Source organism: Corvus moneduloides, chromosome 1 (genome assembly GCF_009650955.1).
Source record: "Corvus moneduloides isolate bCorMon1 chromosome 1, bCorMon1.pri, whole genome shotgun sequence".
In the NCBI taxonomy this organism is placed as follows: domain Eukaryota; kingdom Metazoa; phylum Chordata; class Aves; order Passeriformes; family Corvidae; genus Corvus; species Corvus moneduloides.
The window spans coordinates 40,055,433-40,076,359 of NC_045476.1; the positions used below are offsets into that span (position 1 = coordinate 40,055,433).

At 37.8% G+C, this 20,927-nt stretch overlaps 1 protein-coding gene across 5 annotated transcripts in view; it reads right to left on the reverse strand.

The window, feature by feature from the left end:
- The window catches only part of ANO10 (anoctamin 10), a 122,234-nt gene that overhangs the window by 36,426 nt on the left and 64,881 nt on the right, over positions 1-20,927 (reverse strand). For 3 of the 5 annotated variants that reach the window (XM_032107273.1, XM_032107264.1, XM_032107256.1), the window contains exon 13: positions 4,823-4,939. In XM_032107273.1, coding sequence (XP_031963164.1) covers positions 4,823-4,939 — 117 coding nt within the window. Of the gene's footprint in view, positions 1-55; positions 4,230-4,822; positions 4,940-20,927 lie in introns of those variants that run through there. The other 2 variants (XM_032107245.1, XM_032107235.1) reach the window with 1 other exon arrangement.

Sequence of the window (20,927 nt, forward strand, 5' to 3'; positions counted from 1 at the left end):
ACACCTGTCTCTTTCTGTCATTGTCACATTATCCTTTTCAAAAAGAAGCTTGTTAATACACTGTCATGTTTCGAAGAAGCCTCTGGTCAATGACGATAATGCAGAAATCAGTCACAGCATTCTTAATTTACTGCATTTCCTTGAGAGGGAACTGAGACACAAGATCCATTTTCAGGAAATGGCTGACATTGCTGGAAAAATCCTAGTGAATGCTGCACCTACTGTTGCTTCAAAAAACATGTTATTCTGCTGGAAATCATTAGGAAGGAACACTCCTGACTTACAAACACCTAGGCATCACTCTAAAGCAACTGAAGCAATTGTTTGTGGATATCCAGACTATACCACTGCCATTAAGCAATTGCATATGGATGGTACAACTGCCAAGGGAGATACTGTATGAAAGAGCAAAAGGTCTTAACCGCATTGCTTTATCACTCTCTGAACAGAAATACACCAGGGAGGATAAAGGAGGCATATTTTCATGGCTGGTGTTCACTAAGCCTGACCCTTTTCATTACTGCCAGTTGAGGAAGGGTGACAGCTGTCAATCAGCTGACTGGGCCCTTTACTCACGAGCCTGTTATCTGTCTGGAGTCACTTTCTGGTGGAATACTTACAGATGGACACCAAATACCTAACAGATGGACACGCTTCTTCAGAGGAAGCACTGAAAGGCTTCACGTATCGGAAGGAAAAGGCATTCCTGTTAAAAGATACTGCCCACTGATGGCTAGAACACTAAGGAAGGAAGCAAGAGTACAGGGATGATAGGACGTTTATAAATTTTTCTGCTCCAGCTTAAGGACAGTTTTTCTCCTCTACAGTTACTCTGAAAAAGCCAGCTCTTGCATGAAAAAGTATTTCTCTACTGTTGCCATCAGGGCTATGTTTATTTTGCTGAGAGAATGGTGAAAAAGATGCTATAAGGAAAAACATCGTTACCCAATTTAGGTAATTCAGATGTTTTAATGTAAAAGTATCATAAAAAACCACAAGCATTTTCATATCAAGGATGTTTTTTTGTGTTTTCAAAGATAGTACTGATGCTGTGTAAGTAGTTGCACTTTGTGGAAAGATAGGCCATTCTCCATCATTTAACACTCTATCCTTCCTTGAAACATATCTACTAGTTATACATCATCTTGGAGTTGTTACTATCTGTATTTCATGACCAGAAAATAATTGCACGAATAATTATTTTTCCCTAACTGGGCTACCATTTCCCTGGGTCTAGTTTCAGCTCAGAAAAAAGGTATTTATTTGATGTTTGCCTCAGTTAGAAGAAGGTAATACTGGGGAGATCTCCTAATACCTGAAAACATCACTATAATCTAGTCCATAAAATGAAAATTATGCTGTTTAATCTGTGGTTATCTTGTGTTTCTGGAACTTAGACCTTTTACAAGGATATATGGCTGATCCCTCTCCAACCATGAAGGCTTTTTGTCTATTCATTAAGCTTTGATCTATCCAGACGCTGAAGTGCTTATCAGTGAAGCTTTTACTGTCACTGACCTGAAAATGCTAGATGTGAACTCACACAAGTTTTACATCATTATTTCCATGTACAATGTATGCAGTGGTGATTCCTGAACCACTGGAGAATTAACTGACTGTTTCCATGCTGCCTGCAGGCACATCTATACTTGGTCTTCCTTAAAATAGGAACTAGACAGAAGAGCATGGCATGCTTCTGCACTTGCAGCAAGTACTGCAAAGATGCAAGGAGAGTCTCGGGCACCTCACTCCACTTTACCAAGTGGCTACTTCCCCAGGAAGGATCCTGCTGCTCACCAGAAAAGGGCCCATCACCCTGGCAGCAAACAATACCCACTTCTAGTTGTCCATTATCCAGGCTTCCTTCCACGCAACAAAGAACCTGACAACACTTTAGAGAACGTGAAAGGAATCGTTCCTGCTCCTCTTCCAAGAATCTTGATGCATAATGTCATTAGTCCCCTATGATAAAGTTCACACTAATTTATTCTCTGCCTCAGCTCCCCCCAACAATAGTCTCATCAGCCTCCTCTATCATTCTTTACAGGGAAATTTGAAGCAAAATCTACAGCTGTAACACATCCTCCAATTTGGATTCAGAAAGATTAATGTACCTTGTCTTGACTTACATTAACAAACTTTGTTGTGATACTAGGTCTGTATCATAACAAAGTATTTTCGAAATAGATTACATTATTCAACCCATTCAACAGTGTATTCCCTTTAAATAGTCTCAACACAAACTATGTAAAGAAATGTTTCAAAGAAACATTTCAGAAGTTCCTAAAAACCTTTCCTAAAGTTTGAGAATTTCAAAACAAGACTGACATTCCAATATAAAATGAATTCCTTTTTTTTTTAATGGAATTTTTCACCATATAGAAGGGCTTTTTTAAACAAGCTCTAATGATGACTATTCATCGCTATTAGAGAGCTCAGACACTCTATTCCCTAAAATCCCTTTCAAATAGACACTCAAGTCTTCAAATGGATTTGAACACAGAATAGTTACAGTCCCACTGCATCATGTTAAAAAGCAATTAGCTTAGCATTAATGAAAATGTAAAGGTAACCCCACTGCCTAAAGTTAAGGATCCCAAGCATAATCAGTACAACTGTTCAAAGCAGCCGTATTAGGAGACCTTCTCTCCATGTACTGTATACAGAACCTAATAATCTATTTTGGCGTCTCAGAGGTTTACAGTGTGGCATTATTAATACCCTTCTAATAGCTACATCCCAAGATAGCAGTACTCTAAAAGATTATATGGTAAAACACAATGGAATGCATGTCTGCATAGCATCAAGAAAGGAATGTGATGCATACTTGCACAAAATTATACAAACCAGTTTCTCCATAACATTTGATCCCACAACATATTCGCCCCAGATATTTATGCCTGTTGTTTTGGGGGATTTTGTTGTTCTCATTTTTTGCTTGGAAGTAAGATATACAGCATAAATTACCATGCTGTAATAATTACCATGTAATAAGAGGAAGAAACAGAAAATGTGCTTCTAAAATAAATGCTTCGGTATCTTTTTGCAGTGCCAATGTACTACTTTTAAACACAGATATTTTTCACTCAAAACCCACTAAGGAACAAGAAAAAACACCCAAATATCTACATGTCTGTGGCATACGTAGCACAGTATCAATCAGAGGAAATCTAAAAAGGTGATGGCATATACTTGTGTTTGAACTACTTATCAAGGCACTTGAAACTCAGCCAATACTCTTCCTAGATCCTTTAGGAAGCCTGAAAGTATAGGTGAGAACTAGGCCAGGCTTCTGGTTCTTGCTGAAATTCAGACTAACTTTTCGCTACTGAATTAATGAAGCAACCCTGAAAAACTGGGAATCGGGCATATATTATTGTAGGAATGCACAGATGCTAGGATAGGAGATAAAGACCTAACTGCTGACATGCACACTCATATTGAAAGAGACTCTGTACATATTCCAATTGGAACACTGTGACCAAAGGTGACTATATTCTCTTGACCTTAACATTCCAGTGGGTGACTAGTTTTGCCTGTCTACAAAATGAAAACAGAGAAAGAACAGCTGAAATAGAAATGTAGTCCTGTTCCTTTTAATATTACCTAAAAACCACATGAGATCCCTGGCCAGCTCCTGGTAACTTCACATCGACCTACTACAGAAAAACAAACCAGAACTATCAGGCATTAGATACGATTGTAATTTGGATTTTGTTTGTCATGGCTGATTAAGAAAGACAGCACTGGCCTCAATAGCGATGTTCTAGTATCACACAAAATGGTGGGATTTTAACTAGAAAAGGCTGTGCATTGTTTATAGACTCAGTTTGTTCAGAAAAAAGAGATTTGTTTTTTCACATGCAGCTACAGTAGATGCTTTAAAAAGTAACCTTCCATTTTACACACATAATAAATAGTATAGAGGAGTTTGCATACGTGCATGCAGAGCACACAAAGAACATGCTCATGTAAAACCATGCTCTGCAGTGTGAAAATATCTGAAATGAAAATAAACAGGGAAACCAGTCTCTGCAGCTCAATGCTTGCGTTTTTATTCTTAGTTCGCTTTCTGATAGGTAAATTAGCTTAGAAATCCCATCTAGCACTGTACAGTCAGAAGCTCCTAAAGAATGCCACCACTGCAAAACCAGCTCTGTAGAATCTCTGTATCCTACTGAAGCTAATCCTGTGCAATTCGTCGTCTCTTGAGATCTCCACCACTGACTCTATGGAATAATTTGTTCAAACAGAAATTTTCAGTAAAACAATCTAGTTCCTTATTTTCCTACATTGTTTTGGAATGTTTCTTAAGTATATTGTAGAATATACCTTTTTACACAATAAAATGAAAATACTGTATAGACAGTAAAATAAGGCAACATCACTATTTCCTCACATGTATATACTTCTCAACACAGTTATTTCAAACATGTTCACCCTGTTTACAATTTCTGATTAATACTAGAGCCAAGTTAACTGTTTACTTGAGATGGTATTTCAGAAATGAAAGCAATTCTAGTGTTGTAGTAACAAACACCTCCAGAGGATGAAATGAGGTTTCATAGGACCAATGTCCTTTAAAAGTGACAATATAAACAAAGTATGTTTGCACACACAAGGACAACAGACATTATAAGGTGCTACATTACCAGCCACACCAGGAATTTCAAGCTGTCTGAAAGGGAAGATCATTTTCCTGGTGTTGATTTGCATGCATTGGTGGGTTGAAAGTACAGATGAGTAAGTTAGAACTCTCAGCTCCACTTCTTAAGGAATGATGGATTAAGAGAAAATGAAGCTGCATCTGAAATGCTCTTACCTGTTGTTTGAGAGCCTCTAAAGATTCAAATTCCAATTTGGCGAGTTTCACCTGGATATCTCTTGGTTTATCAGGAATTACAAAAGCCATGATAAACTTTATTGCTAGTAGCAAGTGCTGTGAAAAAAAGGAAAAAGAAAAATGTTGTTTTATAGCGTTTGAAGCATGAAGAAAACAGCATAATATTTCTAAATTTTAGTAACAGATGTATAAACAATGATTTCTTGTGACATGTACAACACAGCTTACTATAACCACGTTAGGCCTCAGCTACTCTGTATTTTTTCTGTTTGCAAGTCATTCATAATTTGAATCTAAACACACATAGTCTGCTTATTTTCATAATAATCCTATTTTCACTGTATACGATAACATTCTAAATGAATTTTGTATTTGTGATTCCAGATAAAATAACAGCTTTTAAAACATATTATTGGTGTATAGGAATTGAATTATGGCACCCAGTATATACAGTTTCAGAGTGAATTTTTTACATGTATACATATATATATAAATATACATACAAATACATATCAGATGGAATTATAACAACATACATATGTGCATACAGACATATATGTATGTCATGATACAAATGAAACAAGATATTGTAAAAGGTATGAACAAACAGAATTTCTGCATTAGAGAAGTTACTAAAACATAAAAGCATTCCTGAGAGCATCAGAAAAGAACAAAACTAAGTAAAACATAATCCTTAAAGAAGTGGCACACCCATGAACAGGAACTTTTCAGGAAATGGAGAAACATTCCATATATAAGATGTCAAATTAGTCATAATTTATTGCAAAACTTTATAATCTTATTTAAGAGAAAACAACCACGAAGTTCTGTTGAACCCAGTCACTGAGCAGTCTTTATATCACTCAAATATGCACTATCTCACAAAAAACAAATGCCAAACTGTCAAATCAGTGGTTTTGTTTCTTCATTTATGTCAACTACAATCTAAATAATAAATCTTCTTCTGTCAAGGCCTGAGCTGACAGTATGCTGAATGTTTGTAAGCAGGAACTTGCTCCTAGCTGAGAAAACCCTGACCAAGATAAGGCAACACTCAAATATATGTGCTTAACTTCAAGCATGTGCTTACACTGGCATGATGATACTGATGGAGGTGCTTAAATTAGATAGTACATCCAAGCTACTTCACAAATTCCCCTGGTTTTTTAATATAATAGGGAGCAGAGCAGTGCTCCTCCCTGAAATACCATTTTGCTGAACTGTATGATCTTGATGGACTTGGGCACATGAATAACAACATAACAGACCAAAAATCCCCCACATTCTGGTATTACACAAGCAAGAAGCTAATGAAAACACTATCGACTTCACAGGAGCTGTAGTGAAACTCTAAACAAGGCAATATGTAAGGGTTAAAGTAAAAAGTCAGATTATGGTAACAAGAGAACAACGACAAAGAGCCATACATTAAAATATTCCTTAAAATGTATTGCAGAAACATAGTAGGTCTAGGAAACAAAGTACAAAGTATAAAGTACAAAGTACAAAGAATAATACTTTCTGTAAAGAGGTGGAAGGGAGGCTAAAAATTGATACAATGAAAACACAAAGAGGTTAATGAATCAATTGGCACGTCTGCTGTGCAATGCAATGGTTAATATGACATTATTAAAAAAATTATGTCAACAGTAAAATATTCTCTCACTCATTTAGATTTTCTTTTCCCCCTCTACTTAATACCGTCTGCTACTGAGAAATTTTTCTTCCAAAAAAATGACAGCAAACAATGTTGGTTTATGCTAGAAGTACACAGCAATAAAAAGTCAGCTTGTATCAAAGTATCATGTATCAAAGTCAGCTTCGGAGGAATGTCTTAAATGAAAGAAAGTAAAATGCTGAAGACAATAATTGAACAAGACAAACAATACTCCTGTATAGAATAGAGTCATAACTACTCACAGACCGAAGGGGAATAACTAATCTACAGATAAAATTTTGGTATGGCAATGTGAAAATAAAGAGATCAAATTGGGAATAACTCAAAACAAAATAACAGGATTGGGCTAAGGCAGAACTAGCAATATTTGAGGAATGTGGAAACGGATATTTATTTGGAAAGTTACAATGGACAGTTAAAAAAAGACTCAGCATCACACAAAGTCACTTCTAGATGCCCAAAGTCCTTTGGGCTGGGGTTCATCTCATATTGCTCAACAAAAAGAAATTGTATTTTTTAAATTATAATAAGGAGTAAAAATCAAATTTTGCAAACGTAATTATTCAAGCACTGCCTCTTGAGGAGTTTTGAAAACATAAACCAAGTGAGTAACTTTACACAGAGTCTTCAAAGTAGCTCCAAATTCAAACAGCTTTTAAGAAAATAGAACAAATAATTTCAAGGAAATGTAAATAACATTATGGAGGATAAAAACTGACTAAGTTTTTCCCATTTTTGATACAGGTGAGGAAGGAATAGAAAAGACATCTAGGGAAACCAGAACTAAACCCAACAAAAATACTGACGTTAATCCCAGAAAACATTGTATCTTTTCAACTAAATTTAGAAGGGCAACATGTTTTAATTACTTCACCATGTGAAGAGTTTTATTTAGCTGCTTGTCAGAAATTAGTTTTCATGCTAACACAAATCAGCCAACAAACACAAGGATACAGTCTTAAACATGAAGGCAGAACCTCTGACAGTCTTCAAGCCAGAGAGGGATCAAAAGTTGGAGTACAGATGTGGGAAGTCACTACTTTTGCCTGCCCCACTGTCATTTCTTTCCTAGGCATCCACTAAGGGCCATTGTTTAAAAAAAAAACAAAAAAAAAAAACCATGGTTAGGAAGACCTTTGCTTTATTCCTACGAATGGTTTTTAAAGTTCTTTTTCCCTCCCATGAAAACAAAGCTTTACCAGTCAAACTGCCCAGACTGCGTGTGGGATGTCCCTCTGGGCAAGTCTTGTGACTCAGAAAACACACTGGACCTAACAGACTGCAAACTGATTTCAAGCCCACCTCATAACTCCCATGAACCTGAAAAAAGATACCAGATAAACAGCCTCCGTCAGATAACTTTTCCAGCTGTTCTTATTTGCAAATTTGGAGCAGTATTAATAAAACTGTCAAGGTAATTGTCAAGGCAGAAATTATGAATCTGGGTCACATGATCCATGAAACCTCTTGAAAAGAAATGGATCTATTTTATTAACAGTTTATACTTCATTTTGAAATTGTAACTTGACAAAGGAAATTTAAGCAGTTATTCAAGAGAAATTGAAGGAAAAAGTAGGGAGTTGAGTAGTTGAGTTCATTGTATCAGTCACATTCCCATACTGATTTCTTAATCTTGTTTAGTGTTACTCCTGCAAGTCAGATCCACAAAAAGCAGACATCAGCTTTCAAAAAAGAAATGTCTTAGGAGTATAGTATAAATCACTGGGAAACAACAAGACTTGCTTTCATTACATTAACACTAGTATGAATATGTTATAAAACCAAAATACTAAAGTTTATCCAAATTTGCTATACTAGTGTAAATGTACTTGTTCAGTACTATTATATCTTCATAGAGATGGTTTTTTGGTTTGTTTTTTTTTTTGTTTGTTTTGGGTTTTTTGTTGAAATCAGGTTACAAACCCAACCATTATTTCTAACTGCAACCATTAAAAAGCAGTGTGGTTTCCAAGAACATGCCCTTTATGATCACAAGAGGACTATTCCACTGTGAGCAAAACACAGGGTAACATTCCCACAAGCTGTAAGCTCTCCAATGCCAACAGCAAAGTCCCCTCTTATTTTGCAATGTGCCAAGCAAGCACAGAAACAGCTCTGAATCTCTTCCCCCTGATAAATGCAGCGCCGTCAAACTCTTGTGGTCCTGTGCCAGGTGCTTGGCGAGCCAGAACTATTCTGTTCTGCAAAGCCACCAACAAGAGCAGAAGCAGCAGCTGTGTTTTGCAGCAGTGGGTCCCCAGTCTCACCTCTTCTAAAACAGAAACTGCAAATTAGGGTTAAATTCCTGGAATTATGAACAGCTAATTTGATTTCTGTACTGGTTTTACCACAGCAATTCCTGACAAAATCTGCTCAACTGAAGGAAAAAAAGAAAGAAAATAACATAAGCAGTAGCTGTGTTGCTGGTTAGCTGATGAAGAGTATGCCAAACGTCAGCTTGGGGAGACCTTAATAGCATTTTGCATCAAAAGCCTATTCTATAATCTACTATTTATAGAAACTTTCAACTAAAATCAGAAATCTGGACCTAGACCGGCCCAGAACCAGTCCACACTCTGAAGCGAGGTGGTCTTTGGTTACTAACTCTGCACAGGTGAGGAACCCTACACAAAAGCCAACACCCGAGACTGGCACCTCACTTGGAACCTCTGTCCTCTGCTGGCCTTTGCCAAAGGAAAGGCATCACAGCAGAATCATGTTGCTGTCAGAGCAGAAGGCAGGGAGATCATTAGCTTCCTTGCTAGGACTCCAGATCAAGGAGAAAAAAAGGCAGGAGTAAAGTGAAAAATAATTCTGTCAAGGGAGCAATACAGGCAAAGAAAAATTTTCATAAAGCTCAGAAGTTGAAATAAATTAAACTGTCTTTAACAGGCAGCAATAAATTTATGAGCAAGTATTTCTGCAATATACCTAAGAAGAAAGCATGACCAAACCTTCCTTCCCTCCTGTTGACTGAAGTGGCTTCAATAGAGAGTCTTGCTAAGAGAGAAGAATTATCACAGCTGAGGGACTTTAAAAAGGGCCTTTCTTCTGCTAATCCAATACATGCTGCCTTTAAAACCACATATCCCATATATTATTATGAAATTTTTCTTTCAAAATTTTACTTTATCCACAGACATGGCCAAAATCCTGAGGGGGGGAGGGGATGACAAAAAAGTTATTACATGTTGGTCTATTTCATGGCTTCTTCACCTCTCCCATTAATTTTCTTTTCCACAAACATCCACAGGCACACACCCACAGTCCGAACACCTACCACAATCTGTAAGCTCCATCTACCCTATTTATTTATTCCCAAAGCAGCATAGCCCATTTCTCCCTCATTTCAGCCTCCTCGCTGCTGAAACTCCAGGGAAACACTACAACTGAAGTGCAGTCTTCCTACCTCAGATCCAGTGTCTCTTGCCACTTCAGCACAGTGAAATCTGTCTCAGTTCTCAACTGAAATATGCTCAGTACAGGTGAAAAGTTCATGCACTTACACCTGATGCCCTCCTTTAAGACACTACAAAGCACATAAACCAGAGATGCTTCAGAAGCTTGTAGCTTTACCAAGTTGGACAGTTTTCTAATAGGAGCATCCTAAAGCACATACTTAGATCAGAGTTAAACTTCTGTCAGCCTTCACACTGCTACTTCAGAGCACAGATACAATGCCTCAACATAACAATCTCATTTTTATGTATTTATAAATAGCCTATATTTATTTCTTTACTTATTAGATCTTCGACTTCCACAGAAGGTGGAAGGCCTTTATGTTAAATACAAAACCTCAAAACTACAAACTTAAAAAGAACCCATCCAGCAGGGAGAGTTTCAGCCTGTCCCATTAAAATGTGGCTGAGGTAGATGCAAGTGAGCAGAAGCGTATTACAAAACGTGTCCGGGAGCGTGAGCAGAGACAGCATTATCCGGTCCATTTATCATCTGTAATAGAACATCCGTTTCTTCCTCTTAGATTCTGAGTACACACACACAAAGGCTGCCCAAGGAAACCTGGTAGCTTCATTTCTGCCAGAACGTTTTGCTGACTGTCAGAAGGGCAGGAGCAGATCACCCACCTTCTACTGACCGCACCAGCATGTTTGAAACTTAGACGTGCTCAACGGAGTTCTTAAGCTTATGTTTCGTTTTAAGAATATCTACGAATATTTTTAGGTTCAGGGAAACATTTAAGCCTGATAATGCTCAAGTCATTTGCTGAATCTCGATCTTAAAATTTAATGGATGAATCACAATGCTTTTTTTTTTTCCTAGAGGTGGTTGAATGTGACACGTACTAAATTCACGAGTTTGAAAGGAAGAATGCCAGCTCGCACAGCGTCTCCTTGCATTTACACTTCAGAAACTGTTTTAGGTAGTGCAGGAATCCTGGTCTGTATTTTTATTACCAATCCACTGTAAAACATCACAAGTAGAAATCTATGCTGAAAAAGATACCAGGCTTTAATGTACCGTTCTGAGGTATATTTCAACTGCAAGTATTAAGCTGCTTCATGAGAATCTGGGTTCATTTTAGCAGCTCTGGCCTCTAGAAGCACTGAAACACACCTCTTTCCAGGCGTCATGGGTTAGCAAGCATAGTCCCAGAAGTGATGTTCTTGCGAAGTGGTGCTTACAGCTTCCTCTATGACCTGACAGAACCTATCAGCTGGCCAGTTTGAATTTGGACAATTCTTTAAGCCACTTAAAGTTGTGACCGCCTCTGTGATGCACACTTAAGAAAAGAAAACCCTGAGGCAGAGCTGTCTCATTTCCAGTGCTGGGACAGGTGGCTGCAGGCCCTGTGTGGGGGCCAGCGGGCCCGGCCCAGGCCCTGCTCGGGCCACGCTGGGCCGGGCCACAGCCATCCTGGAGCCGATGGACCTGTTCCACACACAGAACCCCCCCTCCACAGCAGGGCTGTGGGCAGCCGGAGCAGCTTGACTCGCCCCCTCCCCCTCCCCCCTCCAGTGCGGCCAAAATTTCAGCAAAGCGGCACCGCTGTCCGGCAGAGGCCAGGTGACCAACAGCGATAAGCAACATTCCAGCTGCAAGGCCGAGGTGAGATTAACCCTTTTAGTGCTGTGAAGAGCTGAAAACCTGAGGGAAGAGAAAGAGGAGATGCTTAAAGCTGAAATTCTGTTGTGAAGCTATGATACATCAGAGTATCCCGCTGTAATTTCATGAAGATATGGGGGGTGGAGTGTTCAACTCATAACCAAAAGCACCTGCGCTGAGATAGGCAGATGCTGATGCTGCTGTAATTTCATGAGAAGTTTGAACAGGGAGAAATGGAAGCCATGAGGACTTTTGCTCCAAATGGGAAAGGAGAAAACCTCAGTTCCTAGAGATGCTCCCAGAGATAGTCCTAAAGACGAAGATGAGGAAGACCCTTTGCTCCCAGGGAAGGAGAAGGGCCTCCGTTCTTAGAGACTAAATGCTCCCAGAGATGGGTGAAGAGAACTTTTGTTTCTGAACGGCTCAACCTTAAAATTGTACCCCAAAAAACTTCAAGAGTGGACCCTCGAAAGCAGTTGTGGGAAAAGCTGCAAGTTGAGGGGAAGGGACTCGCAAGCAGAGACACTCCTCTTCCTAAATGGACTGAACAAAGTTATTTGGAAGAGGGCAGCTGTCTCATTGTAATAATGTGTTCATAGCATGGGCAAGAGAGACTCCTCTTCCTAAATGGACTGAACAAGGTTATTATGGAAGTGGTAAACAGACTGAACATCTGACGGGTTGTCTTTTTACACTGTCACTTGGAGAAGGGAGAAAGGTGGGGGGAGGAGAAGAGTTCTAAAGGTGTGGTATGAAATTTTTTTTCTTCTTTTACGTCTGTTAATAAACTTCTTTATAGTCTTTCAAGTTTGGTGCCTGCTTTGCGTTTCTCCTAATTCTTATCTCACAGAAGGTAAAAAGTAATGAGTATTTTGGACCAAACCACTACACCAGGTAAGTCTTGGTCCTATGCCTCAAGACTACTGAATTGGTTTCTTTTAGAAGTAAATTTATTCTGAATGCTACAATTGCTTCACAAACTATCAAAATGGATGGAAGAAAAAAAAAATTCCACACCAGTACGCTTAAGCAAGAGACTAGTAAGTAAGACAACAAGAAAGGTTTTTTCAATTAAAAAAAAAAAAGTTAAGATAATCTCTAAGGAAACAGATTCAGTGCTCATGTTTCCAGGAAGTAACTGCAGAAGCAATGAGTTAAGCAAAGCAAAAAATAAAATACTGCTAACATCATCATCTAGTGAGGAAGCTGATCTCTTCTGCCCTTACATATTTTTGTACTCTCCTTCTGTTTTCAAAAAGATCTCTACAAGACTGGTTGGAAAGCAAGTACAGCAAGCCAATCCTATTTCTGAAACTTAGTCCTGCCCTTGGAAAGCCCTAGGAAGTATTTAAACTAGATACAAATTTACATCAAATAAATAAATAAATATTCTATCAAAATATATACGAATAAACTCAAAAGCACAAGTAATCTGGTCAGTTACGTAATTGTGACCATTTTCTGTCTTATGATACTATTATGCTTTCTAGTCATTCAGTATTTTTTTAAAAACAAATTTTCTAATTATTTATAATTTATATTTACTAATGTTCAAACCACAGCTGTTACATATCATATTCAGCCAGTAATGAACTGCAGCATTATCTGGTTTTATCAGACTTTTTGAAAACATTTAGAAGCCCAACTGTTCTCTGTAACTTTCTCCAACAATAACAATTAAGACGTGAGGCAGCCCAAAACCTACAGAAATTTTGTCACCAACTTATCTGATACTGGGAAAAAAGCCACTAGTTTATTACTTCTCACCATTTACATATCTGTTCAAGGCTTTTTATAGATCTTTTACACTGGAATTTTAAGTCTACCTTCAGATTACTTCTTCAAGACTGAAGTATGAACAAAAGAGGGCCAAGTGCTAGTAGAGAGGGTATTTTACTTACATACCCAAGGAGCATTTTCCCCTCTCTCCAGGGAAACTGCCATTTTTATATCTATCACTATAAATTAAGGATTCTGGAAGGTTCTAGAAACACCTGCTGAAAGAAAAAATTCTAAATAAAAGATCTTTTGGTATCAGTCTTGTATACAGGCTCCTAACTGACTGCAGCTTGGGAAAAAACAGTTGCCCTAATAATCTTGTTGTATAAACAGAGCATATTCTGTAACCCAAAATATTTTATGATACAGCACACTTGCAAAACTGTCTGTATAAAAGTCTCTATAAAACTACAGCATACACAAACAGGCATTTCAGAAATGTTACAGAAACATGATTTTTCTCACATTTGCTTAATCCTGTAGTCAATTCCGAAGACATGAAAAAAATCACTGTAGGTGTAAATTTGTTTTAGAGGTTGTAAGTATCTGCTAATGGTTAATTTTGCGGTAACCCAACAGTCTTCAAAGTAGCATGATAATGCACCTATCTCTATGTTACCGTTTGATAATCCTGAAATGTTTTGGCACAACGCTTATCTCAATTTATGGCCAGCATTTAATAGGAACTGGGATGAGAGTTGCCAAAAGCCAAATTAGCTAATGCTGAATGTAATGAACAGCAGAGCTTTGATCATGCTGTGAAATAAATTCCAAGTGAAAAGTGGAAAGAAGGATGCCCATGGAATTAAAATTGACAGTATGATTAATACAAGCCATATGAAGTGCCTCTTAGCTGATTGCTAATGTTACATATCGGCTTCCATACTGACAGGTATAGTTTATTGTCAAAATGCCCTAATGTTCCACATCAAGGAAGGGGGGAAAAATTGCCATTTTCTATTAATCTGCAAAACTCATACTTCTTTCCACATTTAAGTCATACATTTTTCTCTGTGAAAAAAAGATACGAGAAAATTATGGCACATGTACTTATGTATTGTAAGGAATTCAGTTTGCCAGGGCTCAGAAACTCCTCCTTGGTTACCTGACTAGCAACCTGATGATTAGTAATGACATATGAAGCAATGTTCCTGCCAGGGTTTTAAAACTACTGTTAGATCAGTGATAAACAGAAATTGTCACCTGCTGCAGGCCTCACAGATTTTAAGAACTTTTTGCTCCTGCCTCAACCAAACCCCATTTGTCCTAGTCCAAGTCAAAGTGAACAGATATAAAACTTCCAACTGAGTTGTGGACAGATTCAGCAAAGATACCAAAACATACACATATGAATGGAAATCCACTATACTTCAACAAGCCATACAGATGATTTTCCTGAAAATGTGGGGTGGTTCTGGAGACTGAAGGACTATTAGACTTATCTGACCTTTTTTTTTCCAGTTTATGAATGGGTGATGGAAGAGGTGATGTTGCATCTACATTAGAATTTAAACTATTTTAAACACTGAAATTGATGTTCTTGTCTGTCACCTTGACAGCAAGAAACAAAAAAGGTAACTGGTGTTTAGTTCTAGGAGTGAAGTCTCAGTCAGTCATTCTTCAAGATGACACACACTTTAGCTTTTGACCTTAACTGCGAATAACAAGTTCTCCAACCAGATGCGTGGTATTGTATTTCCAGCTATTTGCTTACTTCTCTCATAGCTCCCTGGCTTTACAGGCAGCAGGTCTTATGATGTTTTCAAAGCTGATTCACAAGAACATTCATCCTACTGAAAAATCTCTTTGCCTCACAACACCAAGATAAATAAAGACCCATAGCTGAATAAACACGTTTTAAACAAAACACAGTGTTTCACCACACTGCCAATGCACCTTCTTTGAATGAGTCAATATTTTAGTGCAATGCACAGCTTTCTTCCTACTGTATTGCATTCACCCTGTTCTAAGTGGTTTGCTTTGCTCTACTTCTCTTTGAAGTTGTAAGTAAATTCTATAGGACATGGCATATTTTTTAACCTGGACCAAAAGGTGAATCATGGAATGTTAAATAATAAACAAAATACCACAGCCATGACTTATCAGAGAAAAAACAAACGGTATTGCAATATGTCACACTCTAAGCTGCAGATTAATTGTCGTCTCTATTCCTGTGCAACTTTAATCAAAAGGAATTAATTGAAAAGGGTCCAATAAAACTAGCTAATCTGAAACAATTGTGAGGGAAAAATCACAACTGACTATTTTTCATATTGGGAACTCATCACCTGCATTTTTTTCCTGTAAAAACTAAGGGGTTTTTTTGTCAGAACTATCAAAGTCAAATAATCCTTTGCTTTTCAATAAAGGTCAGAAGGAAAGCTTTCTATTCAGCTGGAGTATTTTAATTAAACATTGCAGCAGGTGTTTGGATATGCTGCCAACACCTAAAAAGCTTTCATTAAAACTGTATCTTAAAAAAAAATAAAGACCTATACATCCTCCTCAAGCCCTCTTTATCTGCCTTTTCTCTGGATGGGTATTCACAAAATTACACACCATTTTCTCTGTTTTGGAACACCATTACCTGCCCTAGCTATAAAAAGAATTCTTCATCAAAGCTGCTGGAAGCAAACCATGGAATTCTCACATCAGCTTTTATGGCCGCAGCAGATCCCTGCAACAGAGCACAGCCCAGAGTTTAGCCTTAGCTGCTGACCTGCTTCAACTTCTTGGGAACATAATTGGTCTGTCCAAGCTGACAAAAAGAGAATCTTTAACTGTGAGCCAAATTCACTTTTGAGACAAAATACTGCAGGTAATGCTGAACTCTTTGCATAAAGTTGGGAGGTGTGTTATTGCTGCAAAACTCAATTACTTGCATATGACACAGTCATGTAAACGCAGCCTAAGGAACACTTCCAAAACTGCTTATGTCTTTAAGGAATGCAGAGCCCTTGGAAAGTTCTGTTCTTCACCAGAGAGGAAGAACAAAGGCATGCTCTACACAGTGGCACTCAGTGATTCTATCAAGTCCTTCTGTCAGCTGAGAAAGTGAGTCAGAATGTGAATCCCAACATGAAGACTACAAAGCAGTAACTCCTATACACTGGGATACGCATAGTTCCATCAGCGCAGTACTGTTCTCCAAAAGTATCAGTGTAACCCAATGCTTACAGCTTGACAAATTCTGTGGGCATCTGTGACATCTCAAAAAAATTCACATTTGAAATGGAAGAGGTTGTCAATTGAATTCTGATGTTTAAGGAGAAAGGAATATCAGCAAATATCAACAATACCAACAAACATCAACAAATACCTTTATTTACTTACTCATTTAAGAGCTTTTTTCTGAGACTTGGTAGTTTGGCCTTTGGAACTACAGTCAGAACAGAAAACCAACAGTTTAATCTCAGTGGTGTAACAGCTTTGACAACACGTAGTGAGCACAACTTCTCATCTCCCTACAAATAGCAAGGCTAAAAGCAAAAAAAAAAAAGCAAAAAAAAAAAGAGCTCTATTTACAGATTCAATTAGAATTTTAAGACCATTTGGAGCAAGACCAACTTGCAGCAAGGGCTCAGCATCACTTTGTTGCTATGAAACATCATCACATAGGAATAATCAGCCATAAAAACCTGCAGCTGATTCATTCAGTGGCAGAAACTATCTCAGCTGAGAGGGACACTTTCAATTTAAAATGAATTAAGTTGCAATTTTGAACATGGCTCTAAAATATACCTCAAGAATCTCAAACTGATAACCCTGAGATGTCAGACAAGACCCTGGACCTTAGTAACTAAATCTGAACAGGTCCTTGTGTACCTATAACAATGCATGCAAGCAGAGACAGGTGGAAAACTGAGACTTTCCACATATGAATCTCAACAGAGCTGACCAGTGCTGTCTTGCGATTCTGAACAGTCTAGGGACTGAAGGAAGAAATTATCTCTACCTGTGACTTTAGAAGGCCTGCTACTAATAATTAAAAGGAGTAACATGATACCAAAAATGACAGTATCCCAGCTTCAAAACTCATTCTGGGAATGAGAAGAGGCATTACCTCACTACAGAAATAACTTCTAGCAGCAGTGACTTGGGCTTGCTGTGAACCAGGAGGATGGTTTTACAGAAGTATGTGTCCCACAGACTTCGAGTTTTGAACCAGTCCTGGGTCTGCACACAGAGACTGATAAAAAGTAGGTATTTATTTCCTGAATTTGGGGACCATTTGTACTTACTAATTTGCCTTATGACCAGACTGAAAAGGAATTCTCATTCTTCTCTGAGTTAAGAAAATGATGGAAATGAAATTATTCTACAGTGCCTTTCCTTCTGCTTGTAGATAAAGCAAATTACTGCTCCTTTTTTGTGCTAAGTGTGGGTAAGGAGAGTTCTTCAGGACAAATGAGAGAAGTATACAGAGAAAGACAAAAGGATGTGAATGTACAGGACTGAGCAAACCTGGTGCATAAGGCAAGACTGTTGCTACAAACAGAGCATGCCTTGGAATAGACTGTGATGCACCAGCACTCTGCCAGCTTCACTGCCCCCAAACAGCAACATAAGCCAGTTTACCATCTCCACAGCCTGCTGTCTCCAAAAGGGACAAGATGACTCCCTGGGTAGAGACAGGTGCCTATCTGAAAATAGGCACTCCTGGTCAATTAATGCAATTAATGTCTTCAAAAGAGACATGTTTATAAAAGTGAAATCACTGAAGATCACAACATTTCAAATCTTTCATCCAAACAGACTCCCTCAACAGTCACATGAATCTGAACTACAAACAAAACAACAGCACTGTGAACAGGCAAAACATGAACAAAATTTTCACTTTGCTGGGACCCTGCCTTTTTCTCCTTCAAAGCTCTTTAAGAGCTGTTACTTGAAAGGAGAAATCTCTAAGACCTCCTGGCCTAGATTTTATTTTTTTTTTACTTTTTTATATCCTTGACCAAGTGTTGCTTGTTAATCTAAACACACACATCCTTATGTACAAAAGAAGTCTTCTCCATACTCTTAAAATGGTTAAAAAAAATACAGTGGGAGAACTTGTCCTGGAATGCTTGAGAGATCTGGCAGTACTTGATGTTATATGGGGTTTTGTGACATAACAATTAAGGAATTACCTTCTAACTTAGTGAATTGCTACACAAAGCAAAAGGTTAAAGTCATGTCAGATAACAAAAAGGCTCATAAATCAGTTTTGCTACTTACATTTTTTTCCTAACATCTCATCCAGCATTTTTACTCGAAGAAATATAAGTATGTCTCAAACACAGGAAGAAAATTTCTCAGTCAGACAATATCCAAAAGTAAGACCTTCCAGCATGACAACAAGCATTTTAAGAATAAAATTGAGTATATTTTCCCTTCAAACCAGAGGAACATTACTGTTCTTGGATAATACTGAATGGTTCTGCGTTAGATAAAATGACTTCGCTGTATATAGCAATTTAAAATCCATTTTTATGATGAAGCATTTTAGCATCACAGATACCAAGCTCTCTCAAGACAGAAACAGTATCTTTACCAGTCAGCAGACATACACCTTGCTCACTTTCAACGGGAACAAGCATATTACCCTCAAATCTGAAAAGTATCTAGACTGTTTTCAGAATTTACAGGGATGTCAGATGCAAACTAGAGAAGTTCCAAACACTGTACTGCTTCTGCTTTTGTTTTCCATGACCATGAAGGCAGTTACTTTTTTTTTTTTACTGAATACCTGATCTTTTAAAATCAGCTACTATGTTTAAAACACTATCACTGAACAGACGGCACACGTGTATCACCATTTTATCCTGTCCCAGATCTTTAGAAATTTGAGTTTTGTTGTTCTGTGGGGAAGGGATTCTTTTGTTTTAAGTAATTTTGCAACTTTCCATGTTGCATTTACTAATTTTTGCTTAACTTCTCTCCCACACACAAAAAGCACTAGGTAACACAGTTCAAAGCAAAAACACTTGGGGATCACTGATGTCCAGGATGCTTCTGAAGATATAAGCCATTCTTCAGAATCATTACTTTTCCAAGATTAATACTTAAGACTTTCAAACCAGGTAAATGGCAAGAGTTTCTTTGACAAATTGTGTTGCCTGAAGCGAGTATAAAACAAGCTTTAAAATACTAAAATATCATTTCTAAAGGAAAGAATGCCATTGTGCACAGGTTTACTTAATTTTCCTATAACACTGAAGGAGAGATGAAAAGATACAGTATTGATCAGAGAGGTGCTTTGCTACCCTGTTCTGTCAGAGGTTAAGTCCTTGATCTCATTAAGGACATGCTTGGTTGTTAGTAAGGGTAATTTTTCTGACAATGCTTTGCTTTTGAGGGACACAGATTTAATTTGTTTTGGTTGGGTTAAAAGTTCATCTCTCCCTTCTTTTATTTCCCACCATGCCAGCAATCTTATCTTCACATGGCCAATTCAATCTTTTTGTCCTTTGACTATTATTTTTAAAGCTTAAATATATACAGCTGACCTTTATTTTAATTTAAATTCTCCTTCATACTTTTAGAATGTTGTCAGACTTGCTATCTCCAAGTGAACTTGCTGCTGCACAGTTAAAGTAGTCTTTTTGGCCCTGTCAGCAGCAGGATATGTTTAATAGGATGAATTTCTGGGCTTCTCTGATCAATCTGTAATTCTAAGTGCCAGTTCTCAATATACCCCCTTTAGAAATTCACTCTAACAACTCTTCTTGAGGCCCAAAGCTCCTGAGGTGTTATGCCTCAGGAGTCCTCAGTTCTGTATCTGGTACCAACAGTGAGGATATGGCCATTCATACAATTAATACGCCACCCCTGTGTAATCCAAAAGACTGATGCACAAGACCCATCATTTGCATCCAACACAGCAATCCCAGCCCATTCCAAACAGTTTAGCATCCAGGTTTACTGCAAGAATGATAGAGATTCAACCATTAAGGAACTTCTATAAATAGAAAACCTAGGGTGATGGCTCACATTTTGTTTTCAAGTGTTACGTGTCTCCTCTTTCTAGGTATTTGTATAGCAATAGCATTTTTTAAAAAGGTTCATTTAAAACCATACAGTTTTCTGAATACATAATGCTGCTTGTAACATTACACATAGAGCTGTTTCTCAGAATGTATACTTGTCTCTCTTAAATGCAGAGAAGCAATAAAGACAGCCATTATTTGTTTCAAATATAATACATGTTTTCTTGACATAAAACATTTATATGCAGTTTCTGAAATCAAGTCTGGTTAGATTGTGTCACTGGGAGAAAACTGGTGTTAAGATCGGGGATCACTTGCATTCTTCCATAAGGCAATAAGGAGTTGCAAAATCCAATTTTGCCAATAAAAACTTCCAACTGAATACAAAAGATTAAAAATCACAATGCTGATCAAAGCTTTAGGCTTGTTTTAATGTTCTTTCTTCTCCCTTGCTACGAGATGCTCAATAGCTCACAAATAACAGGTTAGAAATGCCAAACAGGTCTGCTATCTAAAATGCACATGCCGTAACTCTCAGTCAGTAAATAGGCCTGGGAGAGATTACAGCACAAACTTGCACTCCCTCTATAGT